The sequence below is a fragment of the Metarhizium robertsii genome (genome assembly GCF_000187425.2).
Source record: "Metarhizium robertsii ARSEF 23 chromosome Unknown MAA_Scf_10, whole genome shotgun sequence".
Classification (NCBI taxonomy): domain Eukaryota; kingdom Fungi; phylum Ascomycota; class Sordariomycetes; order Hypocreales; family Clavicipitaceae; genus Metarhizium; species Metarhizium robertsii.
In genome coordinates, this window is record NW_011942150.1 from 772,198 (window position 1) to 789,873 (window position 17,676).

Sequence of the window (17,676 nt, forward strand, 5' to 3'; positions counted from 1 at the left end):
TGAAGCGGCGTTGAATTTGAATTATAGCTTGTGGTTATACAGATAAAAACTAGTGAAATATTTCCCTGTATATATTTAATAATTTTTCAAGTACTCCTAGCGTGTATTAAATATTAAATCGTGTATTAAATCATAGACAAGTTTTGCGTTGTGTTGTATTGTTTTGATATAATTTTATTCGCAGTTAATTTCACGCGTTACATGTACTAGGTCGAGCTTCAACGCATCTCGTCACCTATAATTTCGGAACCGTGGTGCAACAACTTGATAGGGTCTTCAAGGTTAACCCATCCAAGAAACGGCTTGCTAACGGAATACCCAATGAGCTTTTGGATGTCAGGCGAATACTGTTGTACTTGTCCGATGGTGTTTGCCAAGTACTGGTTCTCCTCCTGTAGCAGCGTTAGAGATTTGACTTGTAACGTCTTGGGATCAGCTTGCCAAACCTGACGCAAAAAGCCCTTGGTCATAAAACAGCTATACACTAGCCTTTCTTCGTTGTTTGTTGTATTTGCACTCCCGCCGTGGTAACATGACGCCAACATTAGAAAAGCGTCTCCTGGCTCAAGCTCGGCATAGTAAGCAAGCTCCTCGCTCGGACATCTATCCTCACCCCAGAGATGGGAGCCAGGTATAAACCTCGTTGCGCCGTTGGCTTTGGTTGTCTTCTTTCCTGCAACAAATAGCCCAACACTGGTGTCTCGCCCAATTCGATAGTCGTTGTGATGCTTCAATTCCGGTAGGGAGTTGTGATGGATTGAATCATCCCGATGAAGCTCCTGACGGGCCGCCCCAGGACCTATGGAAAAAACAATTGTGTTGCTGAGTTGTGGCTCAGACACGGTCGTGTTAAGCTGGTAGCCCAGCCATGCTTTGTGCGTGGACGAAAGCAAGCGTGAACAAACGTCCCGATACAATTGATTTGCAGGGATATTTTGTGTAAAGGCTTGTGATTTACCAACCAGGCCCATGACGCGGCGCGTTTCAGGTGGAAAGAAGTCGACTCCGACCCACGGTCGATCTGCTTCAATATAAGGGCGAACGTCCCTCTCTATGGTATTAAGAATGCGCCGGTCAGAAATCATGTTGCGAATAATACATCCTCCATTTTGGACAAGGGACGCGACTATTTCATCTGCCTTTAAATTGGCGTTGTATTCGAACACAGCAACGTCCATGATTTAGAGGGAGAACTAGGGCAACAAAATGCAAGACAAAGGGTAGCAGTAATGGAGACCAAAATTAAAAAATATGGAAACCTGCGGGAACAATCCAAAAGCGTAGCAAAATTGAGCTTCTTGCTAATAGGGACTACCTCAATATATATGCAAGGTGGTTGGTAATACAGCTCTACTTTACCTCCGATGGCGGTAACAATGAGTCAAGAGGGGCAGACCACCGGCTTGAACAATGATTACTCTATACAGCCCGGAGCGGGACAATCCAGTCACTCAACGGCATAAACCGGCATATGCCGTAGACCCTGGTACTATTTCCGATGGCGCATGCTGTAAGAAGGGCGCGCTATTATAGCCGCACGAATAGCAAAATTCGCTTGAAGCCGTTGCCGAGATTCTATTACCAGAAGAGGCAGTTAAGGTGAGATGGCACCGAGTGGGCCTGTGCCTACTTGTGCCGCATTTTATTGGCACTTGCACCAACCAAGTCAAGGCTTATACAGGCATGACTTTTACTACTCCCGATTGACCGTATACTATCTGTTGGTCCAGTCTACACGAGATGTGTCACGGGCTGATGCCGATACAATTATTGCGTTTTTAGACGTGTATAAGCTATTATTATTCAGAGATATTGCGCTGCCTGATATTATTAGTAAGAATATTAAGTCCCTTACCTGCAAGTGTAATCTCTATTCTCGCTACTGCTTGCTTTATAAAAAGGTTATTAGTAGCTTTATATTAAACTTGTATAAGTTGCCTGTAATGAGAAAAGTCGATATATCGTGTCTCCTAAAAAAGACAAAGCCGCCGCAGTAAAGAGGGTGCATAGTGTAGGAGCCAAAGTCAAAATAACGGCAGACATGACTCCAACTATGTAGAATAACGGTTCATCTAAGCCAGCTGTATATCGTGGTCTATTCGATGCTGTGCGTGTTGTGGACCTGGCGAAACAGCCGATCGGATATATTGTGCCGGGTTTAAGCCATCTCCGGTCAAGGCGCCAGCGTCGAAATAAGGCATGATCTGTGATAAGCTACATGGAATAACTTGACATGTTTATAAACTACCTGCGTGCTTCAAATATCCGCGAGATGGGACCCCGCACCTTACAAGTCAATTCAACTAATAGCACAACCGCGGCATGCAGCCAAAGGGGACGAGTCAGATCACAACCAATCACTGTAACAACTGATGCAAGCTACATGTGTATATGTAGCCTTATTCGGTTTAGAGCGCGGGGGGCCGTACTCGTTGCTTCTAAACCCGTCAGGATTTAGAGCCGTGGTCGAGCCAACATCCGTACAGAAGTCATGCCATTCATAGCAAGGTATTTACACTATGTCATTATGTAGCGAAATGTATTCAAGAAAGTTTGAGGCTTATAAAAAGGTAATGACTTATGTGAGGCGTGCATGGGACAGGATAATATTTCTACGGGATGGAGATGTTGATGATCAGCAAGCCATTGGCCTCAGTCATACCATTATTCCAGTTCCATCTATTGAGCTCACTGGTAAGTGGTCAGCATTCAGACCTTGGGCAAACACGCGCCCACAAAGTCAGTTGGCGAGGGAATCCACGGCATATGTTAAAGTAGGAATGGCTCTTCGCGTGGCACTACACGCAAAACCTTCAAGGTATGATTCTATTCAGAGAGAGGAGGACAGGCGGGTATTCTGGGCATTGCACCTCTGAGATGACCTTATCTTCTTACCGCGAGAAGGGTTTCTAGTATTGCCCGACCATGAATGCCGCCTGCGACTTACTTCCTCAGAGCTTGCCTTCTCTCATGATCGCGACGAAAATTCACCAAGCCGGGATGTTTTCTGTCGGCCCTACTGTGACCAAAGTTTAATTAAGTCTTGTAGTCCGCTGGCAGTCCAGGTGCTCATGGTTTCTAAACCTAATCGTGTATCGCAACACGCATTTCACGACAATAGATATGCTGAGCATGACGCCCCATGGTAATCTGGTTCCAGATACCCCGCTGTTGCATCCCATTTACTCCAGTTAGAGTTGCATTTTGGCTTGAATGAACCTCTGAACAAGCCAATAGAGTGAATCTGTTTTGTGGACGGTGTTGTCGATCAACACGTCGCTGGACCAATGATCTACTCACAAGGCCCTTTCCGCCCATGTTATTGCCTCCTCCATCAACGATTGCAGAAGCTTAAACGAGGAGCACCTCATAGCTTTCTTCAGACCGCATGAAGGTTACTGGATAGTCTAACCGACAGCTGTCCCAGGGTAGAGGTTGTGAGCTCAGCGTGATCCGCGCCGTTCACAAAAGCGAGATCCAGTGAGGACTTTATTTTTCACATTGTGAACTCTGATTGAATAATGACCCGGTATTTCGGAGCATGACACAAAAATGATACGAAACCGCCTTTGCAGCGCCTTGTCCAATCTTGGCCATCATCAACCGTTAGACACCGGAAAGAATGCCGATAGTAGCAGCTGTAGGGTAACACCTACAACAAGACCCACGATTACTTCGATATTTGGGTTGCCTTGGTTTAATTGCTTGACCACATACTGGACATGAGTCACGTCTGGAATACGACTTCATCTCCTGGTGCGAATTGTAGTTACGCTCCCGCCTCCTGAGCTCCCATCCACCAACTTGACCATGGGAAGCTTTGGGGCAACCGGAAGCCTTCCCAAGAAATGACATCAGTTGAGTTCTGGTGTGCACGGTGATCCGCGGCTCCCGTCCCAATTGCCTGACATGACGAGTCAGACGAGTCAGATAGGGCTAGGAAATAAACAAGCCCCCGCAGATCGGCCCACTCAGGGAGGTATGTATTGAGTTTGTGTGCCAGGCCGATATGAGTCGGTACATGTATGTAGTTGATTCGCAGACATGCTGGACTGGGAGGCTCACGGCGTTGCTCGAGGGTTAGGGTTGTGTGTTGAACTCGAGTTCCCCATCATTGCAAAGCCACGCCCGACATAGGCATCAATTTGTACAACCTTGTTTTCTCGACGCGTGGCCGCCCCATTGGAAGGGCTGTTGGCATGAGCTAACCGAGAGCGTCGTAATTTGACACGCAGAACTATGAGGCGGTGTTGTTTGCCCATGTTGATTATGAGTAGCAACCCCGTCGGCTCCGGATTGCCCCCGCAGCCGCGAGTCCGAGCCTAGATTTTGTAGTTGCTGCTTCAAGCGGTGATCTACTTCTGGGCTGATCCAAGGTGTTTAAATACAAGCGTGAGACCCGATGAGTTGATTCCATGGCAACATTGCTACCACAAAATCCTCTCTCTCTCAGCGTACTTGAACAACCAAATCGATTTCGGAGCTCTGGAAACCATGCTTCGGTGTCGCCTTGCAACCGCATGGGCATTGACTTGCTTGCTTCAAGTCGGTTCACCAACCCCCCAAAGAACGCGGGCACATTCTCGAGATGTTGCCCCAAGTTTTAACTGGACCAATGTGTGTACATTCCCTGAAATCCAGAACTCGGAGATGTGGGAGCGACCATTGTTTTATGAAACACACCAGACATCTCTAGATCCTCATCTTGTCATCCATCTTCCAGCGTCTTGCCGCCAGAAAACTAACTGGATTCCTTAGATCTTGCCTTCCACCTCGCTGTCATATGTTGATTGCTTCAATGGACTGCAGTGCGCTCGTTTGCAAGTGCCCATGGATTGGAACAGCACCACGGGCGAAGACACTGTCTCGGTTGCCATAGTCCGGGTTCCAGCACAGGTTCCTGTCACTGATCCGCGTTACGGCGGCCCGATTTTGTTCAACCCTGGCGGTCCGGGAGGATCTGGTGTTGGAGCCACCATTGCTGCGGGTGCGGACATGCAGGCACTTTTCGATGCGGCCTACCTTCACAATAGTTCGTCCTATGTATCTGACGAACCAAGTGCCAAGTATTTTGACATTATCGGCTTTGACCCTCGCGGGGTAGGGAATACAACACCATTTCTGACTTGCCACTCTGATGCTGCCGAACAAATCACTTGGTCACTGCAAGGAGATGACCTCGTCCTTGGCTCTCCAGAAACAAACATTGACTATTTGTGGCAGCGTTCCGTTGCTTTAGGGGAGAGCTGTCCACAAAGTGCCAAAATTGCCAACTTTATGACCACTGCCATTGTCGCGAGAGACATGGTAGAAATAGTTGAGCGGCATGGAGAATGGAGAGAGAGGCAAGCAGCAAATGAATCTACGGCAAGTCAGAGGCTTGCGTGGAACAAAGGGGAGGAGCCCATTCAGTATTATGGAATATCTTACGGCACTGTCCTGGGAGCAACCCTTGCCGCCATGCAACCACATCGCGTCAAGCGTTTTCTCCTAGACGGAGTCAAGGACGCAAATGCGTATTTCCTCAGCGAGTGGCAGCCCGATGTTGTCGATGCTGACCAGATTATGAATCGCTTTTTCCAGTACTGTACCGCAGCTGGAGCCACGAAATGTCCATTTGCGACTAATTCTACTACTGGTACACAAAGGCGTCTTGACAAGCTGCTGGCAAATGTCAGCTCGGCTGGGCCACTCGCGGTCGCTGGCTCGGATGGCAATGGCCCATCGGTTATTACCTTGAGCGATATCAAGAAGCTGCTTCTGCAAAACCTTTACTACCCCATGGTTACATTCCCTGCTTTGGCGACTGCCTTGACACCACTATCATCAGGCAACGGATCCGCGTATGCTGCTGCCCTGCGGGCTGCGAAACCAATCTTCCCGCAGGGTCAGCATTCTCCCGGCTTTCCCATCAACCCGTACGATCCGGCCTCGAAGACTCACAGTTGGGCTATGGGATACCAGATAGCAACGGCCATTGCCGGCGGTGACGCTCAACGTCATCTCACCAAGGCAGAGTTTATGCAATATTATAACGCGGTGCGATCTCAGAGCAAGTACGGTGGTGATGTTTGGGCCACAATTTGGATTAGTGTTTTCTCGTGGATGGCCAAGCCAAAGTTCAGATTCGGGGACACACACATGATTGCATCCAACGTTACCGCCCATCCTGTTTTATTTGCTAGCACTACTCTGGATCCCGTTACGCCGCTGGCGTCTGCAAAGCGCATGAGTGCAAACTTCAGAGGAAGTGACGTCCTTGTTGTTGACGGAGAAGGACATACCACTATTGCGAGTCCGAGTCTCTGTGCCGTCAAGGCGTACAGGGCCTATTTTCAATCCGGCCTACTGCCCAAGCGTGGTTCGGTGGCTTGTTTGCCGCAGCAAAGGCCGTTTCTGGGTTCTGCAGGACCAAGGGTCGAAACAGTAGCGCTGAATGCTACAAACGAAGACAAGATGCTCGCGGCCGCGGTGCTGGCTTTGATGAACAAGATTGCAAAGGCTGCATAGAAGATGAGAGCACGGCCGAAGCATCAGTTGAAAACATGCAAAATGGCGTCGACCAATGGCTTGAAACCATGGTTACAAGCAGCGGTGGTAGAATTCCCCCATAATTTCTTATTCTTGGAGCTGAGAGGGTCTAGGTGGTCTGCACCGGGCCAGATACCTGTTTGCCCAAACAGTCGCCTGGCACCAGTTGTTCTTGCTGCTCTCTAGTAGAGTAAGCTTGACCACTGAGGCTTTGTATTACTTAGTTAGAGTTATAGACAACTATAGAGTTCAATTTTAAACAACGTGTAGTCTAATACCATTGCAATACCCCTTCCTTTCACCTCAACTCCATGCTATGAGCGAGTAATGTCATAGTTGCAGTGGACGCTGCACAGCTCTGGGGCAATAGAATTAATTGCTAAAGAGAACGTGTAGATAACTACTTCTTCCAGAACTCCAAAGACGTCTTAAATATATCATCCATCAGCCTCTTGTAAGTAAACCTCCACTTCTTTCATCACATTGATATTCCGATTGCATGTTGCGTTGTAAGCGGTCTCTCCAGTGTAAACATTTGCTCCCTTGTCTGCCTTGTGTAAATAGTGTTCTCTGGACTGGGACTAAGTATCTGCATCTGAAGCCCGTTCAGGATTACTTCGAAATATGGACTTATTGGATCAATTACTTCGGAAGCTAAACATGGAGCGTACGCTACGCACCCCAGATACGGCAGTCCGGCTTCTTACAAAGAAGGGACTAAGGCAGGGTAGGCATGCCGCGATGATAGAGCAATTTGGTTCGAGGATTAGCAGGATGTTTTGTTTGGACTGGACAGCTATACTCGTGTGTTAGATAATAGTGTCTATTATAGCATGTCACTTTTGATGGGCGTCTATACCGATATTGCTGTGGGATTGAATAACTGCTCAGATAGACTGATCCTCCAGAACTAAATAAATAATAGCTGCAGCACAGTAGCTGTAAGACAATGGATATATTAGCATATATCTGCCGTCTGAAAGCGTTGATGGAGAATTCACAAAGTGCCCAACCAGAAGATCAACGCCAGAGCCGCCAGAGCTATCTTCGGTTGGGCATTCATTTGCAGGGTGCTGTCCTCTGTTAATAATACAACAAGTGTGTGGTACTCCATAAAGACAATGCTCTTCCTATCTGCATGTTGGTTCCGTCACGTCTTGGGCGAAGGTTAATAGCTGTATCTAGTATTCGATAATAATAGAGGCGAATCTTTCGTGAATTAAACCCACAGTCGAAGGCTGGAACGATATAGTATATTACGTTAAAAAATTATAAATTAAACAGAAATATTAACGTGTAAATTATATTACTTATTAGTAAAGTAAAAATATAAGCATGATACGAGTATTATATAAGCGTAAAACCTGATAATAGAGTATTAGGCTATACCAGTCTAAGAATAATAAAAGACTAGAAAAATAAACTATTTAAGTGTAGTTAATACAGCGCTACGGCCCGCTAGCCAAAGCTATCTCACGACAGCCTCAGCCATCGTTATCATGGAAGTAAACATTGTATGTTGTAGTGCTTTGTGCCTAGAACTCACGCCGAGTCACGGTCGGATTATATATAATTGCGAAAGCCATCTAATATCGTTATCCAACACAACGTCTAAAGGCTTTTTAGTCTTGACCTTAGGCTCAGGCATAAACGTTCCCTTCATGTATATATAATGGTCACTCGTCCTGATGGCTTCAAACCTATCTCTAAATATTAGCCTTTTTCTTCAAGCCTTCTATCGAAACCTTGTCACACGACCGGCGAAACCTCTCAGGCCTCTTAAACCTTTAATCAGTGCCTCATGGACACCGCACGCTTATCTGCAACCGGAATGTTGGGTGTACGCTCTGTGCCTGGCATAAATAGTCTCCTATTATGGGAACATATGAGCTCAAATATTGTAAATAATGGGAGGAGGCTGAGGAGGCTTGTCGATAGCTCGAAATGTTTCATGGATACCGAGCGAGGGCGGGACGTACTGGTGCGAGGTAAAAATACTGCCGATCTCCGGTGGCGCTGTGGCGGCGCACCGTTTACAAAGAAGAGATAGATGCTCAATACGACAATGAGGTGGAAGCCCGTGAACAATACTATGAATGGTACTCTTAAGTTTCGCCGCAACCGGGTCAAGGCAATACCGCGATTTGTGACCGATAGGATGGCAGCAGGAGGTGTTATGGGGGGTCATGGCGTGAGCCAGATTGCTGGTACGGGCATTGGAGGAAATGGGCTGGAAAGACCAGAATGTTCCGGAGGCAAATAGACCAAGACATGTGCAGAAATGACTCGAGGAAGCGGACGAGATTCAGGCTTTACGTTGTCCTAGGTTACTACATGTAACATTGTTCTGGAAGGTGGCCCAGGCATCCATGAAAGAGAGGTGGCTGCACCTACGCCGCCATAATTGCGGTAATAATCTGGTTTGGACACGGAGAGAGTTCGAGACAAGAGCTCGCCTTTTCATTTATCGGGAGAGCAAGTGCAAGCCGGAGTCTGAAGTCGAGAGCGAAACTAACAGTCTGGAGCCAGATGTCCGGTACCTCCAGGAATATGGTGGCGCTTGGCAGTATACATACTTAGTTATGACCTCAATGAGCACTCACAGAGACTATAGGAAATATCGCTAGTATAATTTCAACCACCTCGTTTCCTTGATTGTCGTGCGGGTACGATGGATGAGTACTAATACGCACGCCTTTACAGTTAAAAAGCGATCAAAATGTAACGGGCACGGGGCTTATCCAGCTAGAAGCGTACTGGAAACCAAAAAATTGATTGCATCGCATAGTGTAGGTCTCATAAGGGATAATTATTACAAGTAATAGGCTTAATTTATTATATATCAAAAGGTCTAAGGAAAAGGAAGCTATTAGCTACGTACAACCGGGTATTGTGGCTGGGCCTTTATAGTTGAAGTTGTTGCCCTGGGTGACCCCTATTACGGGCCGCTCACGTGTACGGCCGGCGGCGCCGGAATGGAATAATATTAATCTAACCAATCAGGGTGGTTACATATGTCCAGGCCGGGGCCAATTGGTCCGACCGAACAAGGCCACGCCATGGGCCAATAATTATCACAACACCTAGAATCTCACCAAAATTATCAGCGGCATTATTATTTTATATGCAATACATTTATGCTGCTCAATTTTTATTCCTGGTCAACTTGAGGTGTTACAGTCTGGTGGGTGTACTTTGCCTGCGGGGGCAGCAGCTGGATCTGGACCCATCAATCGATTATCGGATCCTTCCGAATTCGAAAGGGTCGACATGTCAACAGTCAACTACAACGGGCGCGGGATACTTGCCGTGGTGCCGAGACTGACTATCCCTGCTAGGCCCCTCTGCAATAGTGTCTTCATGCTACAATCATACGATGTTTTCTCTTGCATTGGGAAGGTAGTACAACGTCAATGCCGGCTTGCCAGAAGTATTTCTTGGTGCATGGTACGGAGTAATAGCCCTGCTATAGGCCTTACATCCCAGCGATTAACCCCTATGCCGGAGGTATCTATACATATGGCCTTGCTTCCCCGCAAGTCGACAGGCGGGGGCATGCATGTGACGAGCCCACTCGAGAACCAGTTAACTCGGAGCGAGAAGCTAGCTACATATATGTAGTGAAAAGCCAACATTGAACCCTTGACATGAAATCAGAAAGCTTGAAGCTAATGGCATACTAAGGGGCTCCCTAACACGTATTGCCTCTCGGCCTTGTCCTTGGCCATGTAGAGCCGCATCTAGCGTCTGGGGCATCAACTCCACGCCCTCCTCCCCCGTGAGTCCTCATACATCTTTCATGCAGCCCTAAATGCGTGTCAGACTCCGGTTTCCACCTTGATGTAGTTGGCCAGAGTGAACTGCCTTGTCGATTGAGCCCCGCATATTCCTCGGTTGCTCAGGGTATAAGTTACTAGTTGGTATCGTGTCGACCTATTGTGTACGGTTTGGTTGCCATCGATATCTGCGAATACATATTCCTCTGGAGTTTGCGAAATGAGATCTACTTCAACATCAGACTGCGACGTAGCCCAAGGGCGCCCGAGCAAGAGATTACGCCTGGCCTGTGACGCGTGCCACAAGGCAAAGGTACGATGCTCCGGGGGCAACCCCTGTGAGAAATGCCAAAACTCGTTTGTGCTCCCAGCAAAGACATGAGCAAGCAGACACCAGCAGTTAGAATTAACCCTTTTCCTTCATGGGTGCAGCAATGCCGAGTGTCAATATAGCTGCATGGCTAAACTGGGCAAACCGAAAGGCAGTCGCAATAAACGGACCCTTGAGAAGATGGCGCACGCGTCCTGCACTTCCGGCCCTTCGGCCCGAAATAACCCCCAAAGAGTCGCGGCCAGCCGGTGCAGCTCGGTGGCACCCTGGGCAAACTCGGTTTCAACATCGTCAACGTTCGCTAGCGAGCCCAGTGAGCTCCAGTTGCAACAGCACCCGGCCTGGATCGATATAGACCCGTGCCTGGACTTCAGCCCCCAAACAGAGCCCTTTACTGGAACAGTTACTCTCCAATCTGGCTTTTCATCTTCAGTAGGCATGGTCCTTGAAACCACAGGCGAGATGGCTGCCTGCCTACCTAGGTTCCCCCAAAAGTATATACGCGTTACTAACTTCCTTTGGCACAGACAAGCTCGTCGAGCCAGTCGGCTATGAAAGGTTTGGGTCTTAGAAACGGTAAGCAAGCAACAATGAGGCCTAGAGTAGCGAGGTCATGTCTCAACTCATAATTTGCCCCGCCCCTTGGCTAATACATGTTGCCAAAACTATGTAGATGCTCGGCCATCTGAGCTCAATTGGGTCGGCACGGCCATGGACGGAAACAACTCGGTCTTGTCTGTCGAGGAGCAATTTCCAACAGACCCTTATGAAAATTCGACCGAGGCGGATTGGGAGGGGCCCATCGCAGACACCGGGACCGGGAGGCTGCCGCCTGTTGAGCTTATATATGGCAATCCCGACCATCCTCGACCCGAAGCTGGCCATGAGCCGAAGTCTAGCTCTCAGCGGAAATCACAGGCCGCCGAGGAGGGACGCCGGAATGGACAGAACTGCACATTCAATTGCTTCAAGAGACTGGCCAGCCATCTCGGCGATTTAAACACCATGGAACGGCAACCGAACATGATCTGCCTGGATGTTACACTCTCCCATGCTGACATGGTCATAGGCTGCGCTCACAAGGTGTTTGGGTGCTACTCCTGCCGGCTGGATACCAAGGTGCTGCTGATGCTCATGACTGCGCTGCAGACAGTGCTAAACTGGGTACGGGTCGAATACACAAGTAGTCAGCAGGGAGACGCTCCGTGTAATCTGCCAGAAATACTTTTTGGCAGCTGGAAAGTGCCCAGCGAGGACGGCCATCACATTAAACGTTTATTGACTCGGAGAATCCTTGCCACTTGTGAGTCTGCCATAAAAGTCCTGCGGTTTCGGCTGGACGAAATAGCGCTTGATACAAGCAGAGGGAACCTGACATACCAACTTCTGGATGTTGAGTCGCTCCAGAATACGTTGCAACGGTTGGCTTCATCATTAAAACAGCTCATGGAGGTTATCAAGGAGCCGTCGCATGAGCGCGATGTAAATGCCATGACAGCATAATTGGTGTGGGGGAACAAGTGCATTGATTGTGAGAAAACGGCCCTGCTTTAGGACTTGGATAGCCGCTTCGGCGACGCTGTAACATGTAACCATGTCTGATACAACCCCAAGACTAGGAGCCGTTGCTGATACATTCTAAAAAGCAACGACTTGCCACATATCGAGGGCCTGATACCTGACATTGTGCCCTCACTGCAGATTCAATGCAGCATAATGGCCGAGAATTAGGATGGTTCAGGTTAAAAATTGCTAGGTTCTCTTACCCTTAAAACAGGGGACTAACGGCTTTGGCCGGTGGTATAATCACCGACACAACTTTGCCGCCGATGCTACATTAGATGTCAGGCATGTGTTCGTATATGCCAGCGGTTTTTTGTAGACACATGTCTTGGTATAATTCCATTCACTCAAGGCTTTCTGGAGAAACCTTTTTATCTCTTCTTTCTTTGTTTCTTTTCTTGTCTTCCACTGCTGCAAACCCTGGACTTGTTCAGCCCCTGACGTGAAGATGGGTGCATTCCCCCCTGAGCCAGCCAACTTGGATTGGTCGACGGTGAAGCTCGCAAACCTGCCCGAGACCAACGGGCACGTCGAGGTGCACTATTCAACATCGGCGCATACCTGGGGTCAACCGCAGCTCGTCCAAGACCCATACATGAGGGTGCATGGGCTAGCTCCGGGCCTCAACTACGGACAGCAATGCTACGAGGGACTGAAGGCGTTCCGGACCAACAACAAGGCACATGCAATCCACGTATTCAGACCCCAGGCGCACGCTGCACGGCTCCGCAACTCGGCGGCCATGGTGCTCCTTCCAGAAGTCCCCGACGAGCTCTTTCTCGAATGTGTCCGAATGGTTGTTGTGGCCAACGCCGAATTCGTGCCGCCTGCAGATAACGACACGGGCTTCCTATACCTGCGCCCCGTCCTTTTCGGCGCAGGGCCGCAGCTTTTACTGCAGCCACCCGAACACGTCATCTTGGCCGTCTATGTAACACCAATGTGCAGCCCCGTACACGGCACATCGGATGTAGACGCCCTCGTCCTGGACGAATTCGACCGCGCTGCGCCCCGTGGTGTCGGCGCTGGCAAGTTGGGGGGGAACTACGCGCCAGTGTGGCCCTTTTCCGTAAAGGCCGCGGAAGCCGGGTTCGCCATTACCTTGCATCTAGACAGTGAGACACGGTCACTTGTACAAGAGTTCAGTACCAGCGGCTTTGTTGGTGTTGTCACCGCCGGTGGAAAGCGCGAGTTGTACGTACCTGAAACGGACAACGCCGTACGCAGCGTCACGAGCGACTCCCTCCTCGCTGTGGCCAAGGGGCAAGGGTGGCAAGTGTATCGGGAAAAGGTAAGTTTGTCCTTGTATAAAATATCTGATTTTGTTTTGATCATATAAATCCTATCTAGCCATTTATCCCTCTAACAACGCAACAGGTTCCGTTCGCTGGGCTCAACCGCTTTTCTCAGGTCTTCGCGGTCGGCACTGGTGCAACTGCTGTTCCCGTGCGCTCAGTCACTCGTCCAGCAACCGGCGAGAAGTATAACTTTAGCCCTGAGGGACCTGGCACAACCCTTGTGAAAAGGCTCCTGGAGGTTCAGCGAGGATCGCAAAGTGCGGAGCCAGATTGGTGCTGGACTGTACGTACGAACGAGGAGCTGTAGTCTTGGCTACTAAAAAGTAAAGACAATGCAAACAGTGATGCCCTTTTTCGTAACTTGGTTGGTTTTTGCTGTGTCCATTTCAAAGTTCATCGCTGGGGCAGGCACACGCACAATGCCACCTCATTATTTCCCGATGCTCTAGGCGCAGATTGTGCTGGGTGGCGTGATGATCCGGTCAAGTCTGGTAGGCCGCAGTCTCAACTCTACCCAAATGCTGAGAGACTTCCTTGTAGCCAGCTGGAGCCCAAGTCTAATTTAGAGGCATCTGATTCATGTCTTGGCAAATGAATATTGTGTTTCCTACTGCTATTAGTTGTCTATGTCGCGGGCAATACGCCAACGCATTTTCCTTCTTGTGAGCCTGACCAACAACTAGGTTTACTGCGGCGTCGATTCCTACCCCGTTGCCCTGGCGAGCGAATTCTCGTCTGGTCCTCTTTTGAAGTCTATACCAGAGATGAGTATTGCACTAACGGCCTCTAATCCTGCGACAAAGACACATAATAAGCTGGCTATGACAAAGTGGCAGATTGTAGAGCCGATTTCCAGCCAGGAACCTTCATCTTTCACAACCCAAAAAAAGTGAAGCGTGAGTGTATCGCTTAGTCCCATAGCAACCATGAATAACGCCGATGGCGCGACGCCTAACCGCTTGTTGAGAACGCCGAGATTTACAGAGAGCAAAGTAAAGGGTATCATAATCTTGAATATGAGTAGCGCCCCTTGTGTGAATGGGTTAAAAACAGGAAGAAGTCGGCAAACACTTTCTAAGCTGAAGGATGATATAGATGCGATATTTCCTGTGCTAAAGAAGGCCGATTGCAACAAAACGAAAAAGAATAATGTCACACGTGCATCGGATAGCTTTAATGGGCGAAACTGCGTCGCCTTGTTGGATACAGCTGTCGATCCATTGCCCACATGGACCTTGGTTGCCGGAGGGTCTGTATGGATTTGGCTGCAATGCTCTAATCGAACCCACGTGAGAAGGGCTATTCCATAAACGACGTAGAAAAGACCCTCGTAAGATATAGTGAGGATCACAAAGGTTGGTGCAAGGGTCAGGAAGATAACCATCAGCCTGTGCAAGTAATGTCTGTTGGGCTGCAACCAATGTGCCACTGGCATCAGTAGGGAGATGATCAATGTCAACCATCCAACTACTTGGTTACCACGAGGCAAGCCACCCTTTGCCTGTAGTGCGAGCGCACTGGAGCGACTCACGATTGTTGCCACAAGAACAAGACCAGTCTGGTTCTGGGTTAGTAAGCTTCCTCAACGACGAGAATTAATTCGCGCTCACCTGGATGCCAATCAAGACCCTTGATAGGCTGTTCCCTTTGTACAATGACTTTAACTCAGTTCCGGACAGGTCGGCAGTTACCTTGTCTTCAAAAACGAGATACAGGACCCCAATCACCACGACGGAGAATCCACCGAGTATGCTGTGATCATAAGAAAGTGTTCATTGGCCATGGTTTTCGGGTCACCTACATTAAAGTGACATTTTCAACCTTATTAGCTGGCAGGAGTGTGAATACGCTCATTGTCACACATGAGATAAACCAGGTGGTTGTCAGAGCGCTATGCTTCTGGAGGAAGGATATGCCAAGAAGTAGCGGGTAGAAGGAACCAGCGAAGAAAAGAACGGTGAGAACCTCACGATGCATGTAGCTAAGAGCCTAGGGGTAACTGCTCAGCACTACTGAAGTAAGACGCGAATCAGCCGACTTACCAAACATTCTATAATTGTTATGTATGCGATGAAGCTTGAAACAAGAGACAGGACACCTTGGCTAGATTGAACGTGTCCAAGAAGAGCCTGTCGTCCCTTGACCAAACTCTCTTTTCGCGCCAAGACTTCTTCCCAGAAATATACTGGGAAGAAGGCGTATGCGTAGTACATCAAGGGCGAGCGAGATGCAATAAAGGATGCGTACATGGCAGCCAGAACTGATGAGAAAAAAAACGTACTGCCTAAAGATCGTTTAGGCCGAATAGTATCCTGAAGAACATGCAGATTAACTACAGTAGTAAGAGAAAATGCGGCCCAGCCAAGGTATCCGATCGTGATGAGGGCCCGTAAAAAGAGCCAATCGTATGTCTGAAGATACCTCAGACCTTCAAGGGCAATTTTGATCAATGCAGCTGTTTCCTCAATAGCTTCTTCAAAGCTCGCGCCATCAATCAAAGTCTGTATCGCCTGCAGTCTCTCATTAGGGGTCTGGCTCTCCGCACTGAGCGGTGTGTATGGTACATAACGCAGCTGGGATGCCCTTTTGATGCGCTCCTTGACATTAAACATGGCAAGAATCTCGCGAGCATTGAGAAGTGAGGCTGCTGCCTTTTCCTTGATACTCGCATCAAGATAGGATAAAGGCAATTCTCCGACAGAATTGGCAGGAAATTCAACTCCTACCAGGTGAGCCATGAGCGCCGCCACATCTGCTTGTGATACGTCATGCCTCCTAATGTTATCGAGGTTCCAGTTGGATGAATAGTCATCATGACCAGGTGCAACAACGGAATTTAGGTACACCACCGGCTTTGCAACGCCTGATCCCCAGGCAATTAGAGGTGTCCGTGTATTATCCGGATGTCCATCGCCATGGCTACCCCAGTCACTCATCCCATGATCTGCCGTAAACACAAAAGCTGTTCTTTCATCTCTATAAAACTGGTTAATGAGCTCAGAGATTTCCTTAACGCCCTGGTCAACAATCTTAATGTTGTTTAGGTACTCCTTAGAATAAGGGCGATAAAAATGGCCTGTACTATCAATTCCTAGGAGATGTAGGAAGAAAACCACCTTATCTTGTCTTAGGGCCGCATTAAGCGTCTCATTCTTGGCGGCTGATGCGAACAACTCCTTCACATGGTTAAAAACCCACAGATCTAATTGGATAGCATCTTGGGTAAAATCCTCGAAATCCGCATCATAGCAGTAAGCGTCAATTCGGCCAGGTGTGGCGCCTTTATCGAACATGGGTAGGATATCAGGACTGCCCCAGCTCCACGTATGTCTACTCCGGTTAAAGACACTGTCAAAGTTGACTGGGTTTAGCTTCCAACCTGTCATGACGGCCGAAACATCCTCATAAAGACCAGCAATCAGTGCAACGTGCCCTGGTCTCGATTCTGTAGGCACTCTTGTGTGAGAAACGCCAAAGGTACCATGCTGCAGAACTCGCGAACGCAAAAACTGTGCAAGATGGCGTGGTGTCAAGTCGTCGTCCGTCTTTGGATAGGGCTCCGGGAAGGCCTGGAAGGCCTTGTCAGCACGCAACCCGTCGCCTGGTCAGTTCTACATTAGCAAGGGTGACTTGTGGCCGAATCCGCGACAATCATACCGACAAACAGCACCAGGCGATCGGCGGGAGACTTTGTTCCTGGTGGACGTTCTATGGGGATAAGAGGCATTCCTGTGACTATAGGGCTGACAAAGTATATGTCAAAAATGGAATAGATGTAGACAAGGTGAAAGACCATGGCTATTGCCAGGAAATGAAAGCGCGTAGCGCTAATAGCCATTTGGAACAAGTTCCCCGAGGGAAGACCGTCACGCTCGACAAGTCAGGCCTATTGTTAGACGACGTGGAAAGAGGCGGGTTCCCGCAGCAATTCCAGCATCTAATATCGCAGGGATTGTCACAAGATAGGCTTGGCTAAAGAATTGAGACTAATAATGGTGGTGGTGTACCCAAGTGCAGCTGACAAAAGGGGTCAACGGTGCCCAAAAAGTTCGCGTACGCGTGAAGTTTGGGGCTTGGTAACTCGCCAAGATTATGTCAGCATCACAGGCGAAGTGGGGCCTCCTCCACTGCGTCCATGGTGGGGACGGACGGGGAGGCTGACAGATCGCCTCTTTTA

General features: G+C 48.7%; 5 protein-coding genes across 5 annotated transcripts; 3 read left to right on the plus strand and 2 right to left on the minus strand.

The window, feature by feature from the left end:
• Positions 1–218: 218 nt before the first annotated feature.
• Positions 219–1,178, minus strand: MAA_10042 (phytanoyl-CoA dioxygenase family protein; the record flags this gene model as incomplete). Its single annotated transcript, XM_007828040.1, has 1 exon — positions 219–1,178. One exon carries the CDS (start codon positions 1,176–1,178, stop codon positions 219–221), a length of 960 nt encoding a protein of 319 aa, XP_007826231.1.
• A 3,652-nt stretch (positions 1,179–4,830) lies between these two features.
• On the plus strand, positions 4,831–6,510 carry MAA_10041 (Peptidase S33 tripeptidyl aminopeptidase-lik; the record flags this gene model as incomplete). Its single annotated transcript, XM_007828039.1, has 1 exon — positions 4,831–6,510. The coding sequence occupies one exon, from the start codon at positions 4,831–4,833 to the stop codon at positions 6,508–6,510; it is 1,680 nt and encodes a 559-aa protein (XP_007826230.1).
• Positions 6,511–11,349: 4,839 nt separating this feature from the next.
• MAA_10040 (uncharacterized protein) lies at positions 11,350–12,141 on the plus strand (the record flags this gene model as incomplete). The annotated part of the gene is made up of 1 exon (XM_007828038.1): positions 11,350–12,141. One exon carries the CDS (start codon positions 11,350–11,352, stop codon positions 12,139–12,141), a length of 792 nt encoding a protein of 263 aa, XP_007826229.1.
• Positions 12,142–12,649: 508 nt separating this feature from the next.
• On the plus strand, positions 12,650–13,806 carry MAA_10039 (subgroup IIIi aminotransferase; the record flags this gene model as incomplete). Its single annotated transcript, XM_007828037.1, has 2 exons — positions 12,650–13,492; positions 13,552–13,806. 2 exons carry the CDS (start codon positions 12,650–12,652, stop codon positions 13,804–13,806), a joined length of 1,098 nt encoding a protein of 365 aa, XP_007826228.1.
• Positions 13,807–14,202: 396 nt separating this feature from the next.
• Positions 14,203–17,337, minus strand: MAA_10038 (GPI ethanolamine phosphate transferase 1; the record flags this gene model as incomplete). Its single annotated transcript, XM_007828036.2, has 5 exons — positions 14,203–15,057; positions 15,110–15,251; positions 15,301–15,488; positions 15,542–17,100; positions 17,157–17,337. 5 exons carry the CDS (start codon positions 17,335–17,337, stop codon positions 14,203–14,205), a joined length of 2,925 nt encoding a protein of 974 aa, XP_007826227.2.
• Between the last annotated feature and the right edge of the window lie 339 nt (positions 17,338–17,676).